The following is a 10037-nucleotide window of genomic DNA, read 5'->3' as shown; positions in this document are numbered from 1 at the left end:
CCATTCCCGGTGCTCGTGTCCCAGTGTCCGTGTCCCTGTTCCCCCCATTCCCGGTGCCCGTATCCCACCATCCCAGTCCCTGTCCTCCTCCCCGGTGCCTTCGGTTCCCGGTGTCCCGGGACAGCGGCGCCCCCTGGCGGCGGCGGGGCTGTGCGGCGGCGCGGGTATAAAAGGCGGCGGCGGGCGGGCGGGCGGCGGCAGCGGCGGCGGCGGCGGCAGCGGCGGGGGATGAGATGGCCGGCCCGCAGCAGGCCCCGCACCTCCACCTGGCCGAGCTCACCGCCTCCCAGTTCCTCGACGTCTGGCGGCACTTCGACGCGGACGGTCAGTCCCGGGGGGCGCGACGCACACACACCCCTCCCCCATACAACCCCCCTGCAACCCACCCCAAAAAACACTGGAGGGGAGGGCGCCGGGATGAGCATCTCCCGGGAGCGCGGGAACTGGCGGGGGGGACGCTGGAGTGTCCCCGAATGTCCCGTCGGGGACAGTGCAGAGAGAGATGTAGAGACCCTGCCGCTGCAGCCCGGGATGTTTGGGAGTCCCCCAGGGTTGATAGGGAGCCCCTAGGGTGATGGACAATCCCCCCAAGCTGTTGAAGGACCCCTCGGGATAATGGGGAGCCCCCCGGGGTGATGAAGATCCCCCCAGGATGATAGGGTGCAGCCCCTTCGGGGAAAACCTGAGGATCAGGGAGACGGTGCCTTCCCCTTCCCGCAGGACCTTCCTGTCAGGAAAAGGTGGGGAGTCCCTCCCTGCACCCCACCAGGAGACCCTGGTCCATGGGACGTGGAGCCAGGTTGTGCCGCAAGTCTCCTTCGCACGTCCTCCCCCCGCCCCGAGCCGGGGTTAGCTCAGGGCTGGTGGTCACCTCCGGGGGTCCTGCCCTTCCCGGGGTGCCCCCCTCCCTCCTACCCTCTGTCCCCTCTCCATTCCCTCCACAATGCCCCAGCCTTGGCACCTGGGTGGCCCTGGCCTGGCCCCAGGGCCACTTCCTTGCCCTGGAGGTGAGAGGGGTGACAGAAGGGGCGTCCCTTGCCCAGAGCAGGGTCAGGAACGGAGTCCTCAGTCCCTCCCCACCTGCTCCTCAGCCCCTTGAAGCCTCTCCCTTGGGGACACTGTGGGGATGTCACCTCCCGTGGCCCCCGCTCTCCACGGCTGCCAGCCCCCCAAAAGGGGGCAAAGAGTTTTGGGTGGGAAGAGCTTCCCCCGGCGCCGGGGTGCACTGGAGGAGCCTCAGCCTTGTTTGGGCAGAGCAGCCCCTTGGAGGGCTCTTGCCCGTCCCCAGGTCCCCTGCCTGAGGTCTTGGGACCGAAACCCTCCTGGGAACTGCGTCACACAGCGTCCCCAGCCGCGCTGCTGGCACCGAGAGCTCAGCTCCAGGGTGCCCTCCTGCAGCCTCCTCGGGGACAGGGTGGCACGGGCACTGCCGGCCCTGTCACCGCCGGAGCTGGCCCTGGAGCAGCGGAGGGGCTGGGGGAGGTGGGACGGTGAGATGGCAGTGTTGGGGGGTGGGCGTCCTGCCGCCTCCCTGCAGCACGTCCCCCTGCGCCCTTGGAGCAGCTCCATCTGCTCCGAAGCGTGGGGCCAGGCACGGATCCAGCTTGGCCCACGGCTCCCAGGGCAAGCCTGCAGGTGCCCAGGAGAGGAGGGGCTCAGGTGGCAGGGGGCATGGTGGCCTTGGAGAGGACAATCCTTGGCTGCTCCAACGGCCCCAGCCGCTTCCTTCTGCTGATGGACCCCAAGCTCCCCCCCTGTGGGCGAGGGTCTCGCCCAAGCTCTTCTCTCCACCTAAACCCCTCTGTTGGGTCTTTCACCCCTTCCCCCTAAGGCTCCCTGTGCCCTGCAGATGTCACCTTGGGTGTCTTTGATGCCCTCCCTTTGCCAGTCACAGCTGTCCCGGGTCACAGGGAGGCTCCGAGGTGTGGCTGTGGCTGTCCAGAGGAGATTTTTCCATGCTGCTTCCCATCCCACTGCTCTGGATCGGACCTCACCAAGCTGCAGCCTGATGGGGGAGGGGGGACACCAAGCAAGTGGCCCTGGTTTTTCCTGGCCCTTTTGGGGTTTTTTTGTCACCCCAGCTCCAAACTCCCGCGGTTTTACTTTTTTTTTTTTTTTTATCCCAACTGAATCCAAAGAAGTTTGAGGCTTTCCTGCACTCACAAAAGCAGAGCTCCTGCGAAGGGCAGCGGAAAGCTCCTCAGCAACTCACAACCCCCTCCAACGCCAAGCCCCTCCTGGGAGGGAGCGAGGGAGGGAGGGAGGGATGGAAGGACGCTGCTCATCCACCGGGATGCGGCTGTCGGAGAGGAAGGCGCCCTAGGACATTCCCAGGCGCTTCCAACCGGGATGGGGAAGGCTTATTCCGAACTGCCGCGTTGCAGCAGGGAGAAGATGCTGCTGGGGACACCGTGGTGAGGTGGCACAGAGCAGGGTGCCCCGGAGCAAGCACCTCGGGGCTGGCATGGGGAGGGGTGGGGGTTGGGGGTTCTTTTGGTTGGGTTTATTTTAGGAAAGAGCCCTGGCAGTGCCGCCAGCTGTGGCCAGATGTTGGCGGGAGGGAGGATTTCTGGCGGGGCAGTGGCAGCACTGCGGAGTCAGTGTCCTTGATGCAGTCCTCTGGTGATGGTCACCCCCTCGAAGCCACCAAGGGCCAGCACCAAAGTCCTGGCTGAGCCATCCTGCCACCAAGCAGGGCAGGGAAGGGCTGTGGCTACCCGGGACAGATACTGGCACCAAGAGATGGGGGGAGGGGGAGACATGGGACAGGGGGACAGGAACCCTTGCGAGCCCCCAGGCACATCAGAGACCATCCCTGGGCTCCCTGACGGGAGGGCTGAGCCGATTCGGGGCCTGATCCTGCACCCCAGAGGGGGTGACTCTGTGCTTGGTGCCTTGTCCCTGCTCCCTATTTGCCCTCGCAGTGGGAGGCAGCACCCGGGGGGTGCTCAGGACGAGCCAGGGGTGCTCTGATGACAGCTTCAGAGGCAGCAAAGGCAGCAGACACTGGGAGGAGGACGTAGTCCCCTGGGGTGGGGGGTGCCCCAGTGCCCCACACGCAGGTGCAGGGGACAAGCCCGGCGCTGTGCCCCCTCCCCAGGCTGCAAACCGGGGGGGCTCCGACTCTCTGCACCTCCAGGCGTCGCCGGGACTGTGAAACTCGGTGCCGGCCGGTGGCTCTCTGCAGCTGTATCACCGGGAGGGAGGGGGACGAGCACCGCGTCCCCCAGGAGCATCCCTCCCGCCCTCTGACGCAGCTTTATCGCCTGTCCTTCCTCCCCTTAGGGAATGGCTACATCGAAGGCAAAGAGCTGGAAAACTTCTTCCAGGAGCTGGAAAGCGCCAGGAAGGGGGCGGGTGTGGTAAGAGCCTCTCCTGGCTTTGCTCCTCCCTTCCCTCCTGCCCGGGACGGGGGCACCTCCAGGAGGGAAGAGTGGCGCCGCGGGGCAGGGGTGTGGGGGTGATGAGCTGCTGCCATCCGCTCTCCTTGCCGGCAGGACTCCAAGCGCGACAGCCTGGGTGACAAGATGAAGGAGTTCATGCACAAGTACGACAAGAACGCCGACGGCAAGATCGAGATGGCAGAGGTGAGAGAGGGAGTGGTGCTGGCCCTGCGGACCCCTCCAGCGTGCTCCCGATCCCCCTTTGATGCTTGTGTGTCCTCCTGATGCTCGTGGTCCTCTGATGCCTGTGTCCCTCCACCGTGTTGCTCATGGTGCACCCCCCCCCCGATGCTCATGTCCTCCTCTGATGTTCATGGTCTCCTCTGATGTTCATGGTCCCTCCTGATGCTCATGGTCCCTCCTGATGCTCATGGTCTCCCCCTGATGTTCATGGTCCTCTTCTGATGGTCATGACCCACCCCGATTCTCATGTTCCCCCCCGATTCTCATGGTCCCCCCCTGATTCTCATGTTCCCCCCCGATTCTCATGGTCCCCCCCTGATTCTCATGTTCCCCCCCGATTCTCATGGTCCCCCCCCCGATTCTCATGGTCCCCCCCTGATTCTCATGTTCCCCCCCGATTCTCATGTTCCCCCCCGATTCCTGTCCCCCCCCGATTCTCATGGTCCCCCCCCCGATTCTCATGGTCCCCCCCTGATTCTCATGTTCCCCCCTGATTCTCATGTCCCCCCTGATGCTCATGTGTGTGTGTCCCCAACACTCATATTCCCCCCCCGATGCTTGTGGTCCTGCCCTGCCCCTTATGTCCCCTCCTTATTCATGTCCCTCCTTGACCCCCCTTGATGTGTCCTCTGTGCTCCCCCCTGCCCCTTGTGTCGCCTGCAGTTGGCCCAGATCCTGCCCACGGAGGAGAACTTCCTGCTGTGCTTCCGCCAGCACGTGGGCTCCAGCTCCGAGTTCATGGAGGTGAGTGGGGCAGGCTGGCCCGGGCTTCCCTCGGGCATTTGGGCTCCAGTGGCCAGCTCCACCACGGAGCAACAGCCAGGGGGTGGCATTGCCCAAACCCCACCAGTCTCCCCCAGACTCACAGCTGTGGCTCAGCGGTGTGGGAGCCAGCTGCTGTGGGTGGTGCTGGGTTTTTTTTTTTTTGGAGGGGGTGGGGGTGGTCCTGGTCTTCAGGTGAGGTGAGCTGCAGGGAGCTGGAGCTGTTCCTGTGGATCTCCCCCTCGGGGGTGCTTGGTGCCCCAGGGATGTGGCCAACCCCAAAACCTCATAGTGCCTTTGCCTTGGGGGAAGCCATCTGAGGGGCAGGAGGGAGGCTGCTGATGGGGACCAGGTGGGTTGGGAAGTGGCTCAAAGGCAGAGCTCAGAGGGCTGGGAGCAGCACCACAGGGTCTAGCTGGGAAGCAGATCCATGTAGGAGGACCTGGGAGTGCTGGTAGAGAACAAGGTCACCATGAGCCAGCAATGAGCATTTGTGGTCAAGAAGGTCAATGAGATCCTGAGGGCATTGAGAAGAGGGTGGGCAGCAGGGCCAGGGAGGGTCTCCTCACCCTCTCCTCAGCCCCAGTGAGGCCACATTGGGGTCCAGTTCTGGGCTCCCCAGCTCAGGAGGGACAGGGAACTGCTGGAGAGAATCCAGGGGAGGCTGCAAAGCTGCTGAGGGGCCTGGAGCAGCTCTGTGAGGAGCAAAGGCTGAGAGCCCTGGGGCTGAGAGCCTGCAGAAGAGCAGCCCCAGAGGGGAGCTGAGCAATGCTCAGCAAGAGCTGAAGGAGCTGTAGGGGGCAAGAGGCTGGGGCCAGGCTCTGCTCAGTGGTGCCCAGGGACAGGCCAAGGGGCAGAGGGCACAAACTGGCACCCAGGAGGTTCCATCTGAGCAGGAGGAGAAAGTTGTTTGGTGTGAGGGTGCTGGAGGCCTGGAGCAGGCTGCCCAGAGAGGTTGTGGAGTCTCCTTGTGTGGAGAGCTTCCAACCCCCCCTGGGCATTGTGCTGCTGGGCAAGCTGCTGTGGGTGCCCTGCTGGAGCAGAGGGTTGGACTGGGTGAGCTCCAGAGGTCCCTTCCAGCTCTCACCACGCTGGAACTCTGGAATTCTGTGACCAAAACAAGGCTGGGGGTTGTAGGGGGCACATGGAGCATCCTGGGGAGAGCTCCTGCTTGGGAAGTGGCACTGGGAATGGGGTGGAGGTGCCAGGTGCCAGAGGAGCTGCAGTGGTCTGCAGGGGATGTTTGCTTTAGCTGTGAGGAGCTGACCCCATCTCTGCTGGGGGATGCTCCAAGCGGGGGGGAGAGGGGGGGTTGGGGCGGGGCACACAGGTGTTGGGGCGGTGGGAAAGAGAGGGGCCCCGCCCCCACCCTAACCCAAGCTCCTCCGCAGGCTTGGCGCAGGTACGACACAGACCGCAGCGGCTACATCGAAGCCAACGAGCTGAAGGTGGGCTGGGGGCACGAAGGGGGTGGGCTTGCCTAGGTTCCCCAGCCATGGGGCACCCTCGGTGGGGCCAGCAGGGATGGGGAGAGGCTGCCACAGCCCTCTCCTTGCAGGGCTTCTTGTCGGACCTCCTGAAGAAGGCAAACCGGCCCTATGACGAGCCCAAGCTGCAGGAGTACACCCAGACCATCGTAAGCAGCACAAGCCTGGGCTGGCACTGGGGGGAAAGGAAGGGGGTTGTGCCAGCAGCCCCCCCAGCAGGTGAGAGGGAGGGCAGGAGGAGGCAGTGGGTGACCCAGAGCTTCCTGTGTCCCGGCAGCTGCGGATGTTTGACATGAATGGAGACGGGAAGCTGGGACTCTCCGAGATGTCCCGGTAAGGGCTGGGCTGGGAAGGGGCAAGGGGGTGGGTGGGGGGTGGGGCTGGAGTTAACCCCAGCTGGCAGCTGGGCAGCGGTGCTGCTCCCCCAGGGCTGAGTGCTGAGGCCAGCTCTGGTCAATATCTTCATCAATGAATCTGGGTGAGGGGATCGAGGCTCCCTCAGGCGGGTTGTAGATGACACCGTGGCAGTGGTGACCTGCTGGAGGGTTGGGAGGCTCTGCAGAGGGATCTGGACAGGTTGGATCCGTGGGATGAGGTTCAACAAGGACAAGTGCTGGGTCCTGCTCTTGGGTCACAACAACCCCATGAAATACTCCAGGCTCAGGGCAGAGTGGCTGGAAAGTGCCCAGCACAGAAAGACCTGGGGGGGGTGCTGGTTGGCAGCAGCTGAAGATGAGCCCAGGGGGTGCCCAGGTGGGCAAGAAGGGCACCAGCAGCCTGGCCTGGAGCAGCAATGGTGTGGGCAGCAGGAGCAGGGCAGGGATTGTGCCCCTGGAACGGGCACTGGGGAGGGCACAGCTTGAGTGCTGGGTCAGGTTTGGGCTCCTGACTGCCAGAAGGACACTGAGGAGCTGGAGCAGGTCCAGAGAAGGGCAAGAAAGGTGGGGAAGGGTCTGGAGAAGAGGGCTGGGGAGGAGCAGCTGAGGGAGCTGGGGGGGGTTGGTGTGGAGAAGAGGAGGCTGAGGGAGACCTCATTGCTCTCTCCAGCTCCTGAGAGGAGGCTGCAGCCAGGTGGGGGTTGGGCTCTGCTCCCCAGGAACAAGAGACAGGACAAAAGGAAATGGCCTCAAGTTGCCCCAGGGCAGGTTTAGGTTGGCCATGAGGAACAATTTCTTCCCCCAAAGGGTTGTGAAGGCCTGGCCCAGGCTGCCCAAGGCAGTGGTGGGGTCTCCACCCCTACAGGAGTTCCAAAGCCATGGAGCTGTGGTGCTGAGGGCCATGGGCTGGTGGTGCCCTGGCAGTGCTGGGTCGATGTCTGGACTGAAGGTTTTTTTTGTCTTCCCAAGCAGAATGGTTCTGTGATTCTAAGGCAGCAGGGGAGGAGGGAGGGAGGGGAAAACAGCTTTGAGACACAGGTGTCTAGGAAAGGTCTGTTCCATCCTCTGAGGACAGTTGTTGTTCTCTTCCATTTGGTCAGGCTCCAGGTGAGAAGCTGAGGTCTGAAGCCTCCTTTGCTTCCCCAAGGTGTCTCCTGCTGCTGCCTGGCTGCTCCGCGCTCATTGCTGCCTCTCTTCTCTTGCAGACTTTTGCCTGTGCAAGAAAACTTCCTGCTGAAGTTTCAGGTAACCCCAAAAGCCACGAGGTGAACCCCACCTCACTCCCCCCCTCTTCCCTGTCTGATTGTGTGTGTCCCCCAACCCCCACCCCCCCTCACACCCCAGTGTCCCTTGCCCAGGGGATGAAGCTGTCCTCGGAGGAGTTCAATGCCATCTTCACCTTCTACGACAAGGTAGGGAGCAAGCTCCAGGCAGAAAAATCACCTGCCCCAAGCCAACACAACTTCCAACTAAGTGGGGGTCACTTGGGACAGGTCCCTGCTTGGATTTGAGGTGCAAGTCTTTTGTGTCCTTCCCCTGGGTGATGTCCTTCCATTGCCCCCCAGGATGGAAGTGGCTTCATCGATGAGCACGAGCTGGACGCGCTGTTGAAAGACCTCTACGAGAAGAACAAGAAAGTGAGAGGGGGCTGGGAAGCGTAGGGTGGGGTGGGAGCTGCCCCCTCCACCCCCAGACAGAATCATAGAATGGTTTGGGTTGGAAAAAGCCTCCAGGATCACCCAGCCCAACCTCCAACCCAACCCCACCATGGCCATCAAACCATGGCCACAAGTGCCATGGCCACAGGGTTCTGGAACATCTCCCTGGGGCATGGGGACTCCACCACCTCCCTGGGCAGCCTCTGCCAATCCCTCACCACTCTCCAACCTCATCACTTTCCTCCTCTCCAACCTAAGCCTCCCCTGGCACAGTTTCAGGCCATTTCGTCTCCTTCTATCACCTGAGACAAGGGAGTAGAGACCAACCCCAACCTCACTGCAGCCTCCTCTCAGGAGCTGTAGGGAGCAATGAGGTCTCCCTCAGCCTCCTCTTCTCCACACTAAACACCCTCAGCTCCCTCAGCTGCTCCTCCCCAGCCCTCTTCTCCAGACCCTTCCCCAGCTTTGTTGCCCTTCTCTGCACCTCCTCCAGCTCCTCAATGTTCTTCTTGGAGTGAAGGGTCCAAAACTGAACTCAATTTCCCCCAAGAGCCTCCTATCTTCTTCCATCCCTCTCTGTCCATGCTCTCCATGAAGCTGGTCCGGGCTGTTGAGCCTGGAGAAGAGAAGGCTCCAGGGAGAGCTCAGAGCAGCCTTCCAGCACCTGAAGGGGCTCCAGGAGAGCGACTTTGGACAAGGGCTGGGAGTGCCAGGATGAGGGACAATGGCTTGGAGCTGGGAGAGGGGAGACTGAGACTAGAGATGAGGAAAAAATTGTTGGCAGTGAGGGTGAGAAGACACTGGCACAGGTTGCCCAGTGTGGCTGCCCCCTGCCTGGAGCTGTTCCAGGCCAGGCTGCATGAGGCCTTGAGCAAGCTGTGCTGGTGGGAGGTGTCCCTGCCCATGGCAGGGGATTGGAGCTGGATGAGCTTTGAGCTCCCTTCCAACCCAACCCATTCCAACCCTTTGTTCCCTTTGGGAGGCTGTGCTGGAGCTTGAGCCCCTTCCCCTTCCCCCTCAAGGTAGAAATGGGGTGCTGATCCCCCCCACCCCAGTCCTCACATTCCTTGCAGGAGATGAACATCCAGCAGCTCACCAACTACAGGAGGAGCATCATGAACCTGGCAGATGGAGGCAAACTCTACCGCAAGGAGCTGGAGATTGTGCTCTGCAATGAGCCCCCCATGTAGGACCCCTCCCCCTCCCCACCAGAGCACCCCTTGCTCCTCCTCCTCCTTCTTCCTCCTCCTCCCTACAGTCAAGCACAACGGGGAGCACCCAGCCCACCGTGGTGCTGGGGAGCAGGGGACAGGGAGGGGGGTGACAGCCACCCCCATCTCCCCCCCCCGCCCCACCCCAGCACTTCCCCAGCAGCTCTTAGTGGTTAAAATCTCACCTTGGGGAGGGAAGGGGGGAGGGAACGTTAAATCTGGGGTTACCCCATTAGTGAGTTTAAGTGTTGGGGTATTGGGTGGGTTTGGGGGGGAGGGGGAGGTGTCTGTTTCCTTCGGTTTGGTCTCAGTTCTTCAGTTTTTATTGGTTACCAAAGAGTTTACAAATAAAGTCGGAGTACTGCTAGAGCCCAGCCCCAGCTCCCAGCCCGGGGAGGGAGGGGGCAAGGAGGGTGGGACCCCCTCAAAGTTGGGGGTGGAGGGTGGCAGGGAGAGGTGGGACACCCTCAAAATGGGTTGGAGGGGGGCAGGGAGAGGTGGGACCCACACATAGTGGGGTGGAGGGTGGCAGGGAGAGATGGGATCCCCTCAAAGTTGGGGTGGAGGGTGGCAGGGATGGGTGGGATCCTCACAATGTGGGTTAGAAGCTGGCAGGGAGAGGTGGGAGCCTCACAAAGTGGATTTGGGGGTGGCAGGGAGAGGTGGGATCCACACAAAGTGTGTTAGAGGCTGTCAGGGAGAGGTGGGAGACCCCGCAAAGTGGGTTGGGGGATGGCAGGGAGAGGTGGGAGCCCCTCAAACTGGGTTGGAGGGTGGCAGGGAGAGGCAGAAGCCCAACAGAGTGAGCTGGGGTGAGGTGAGACCCCTCCCAAAGTGTGTTTGGGGGTTGTGGGGAGAGGTGAGACCCCCCCTTCATAGCCCAGTACAGCCCAGTATGGTGTAGTGCAGTCCTGTA

At 62.4% G+C, this 10037-nt stretch overlaps 1 protein-coding gene across 1 annotated transcript; it reads left to right on the top strand.

Annotated features, from left to right (window-relative positions):
- Positions 1-233: 233 nt before the first annotated feature.
- Positions 234-9100, top strand: CALB2 (calbindin 2). Its single transcript, XM_054389719.1, has 11 exons — positions 234-324; positions 3286-3362; positions 3498-3587; positions 4290-4370; positions 5780-5836; positions 5947-6024; positions 6153-6208; positions 7458-7497; positions 7611-7664; positions 7818-7889; positions 8984-9100. Exons 1-11 carry the CDS (start codon positions 234-236, stop codon positions 9098-9100), a joined length of 813 nt encoding a protein of 270 aa, XP_054245694.1.
- The last annotated feature ends 937 nt before the right edge of the window (positions 9101-10037 follow it).

This window comes from Indicator indicator, chromosome 19, assembly GCF_027791375.1.
Source record: "Indicator indicator isolate 239-I01 chromosome 19, UM_Iind_1.1, whole genome shotgun sequence".
Taxonomy (NCBI): domain Eukaryota; kingdom Metazoa; phylum Chordata; class Aves; order Piciformes; family Indicatoridae; genus Indicator; species Indicator indicator.
This window is presented reverse-complemented; position numbering and strand designations above follow the sequence as displayed.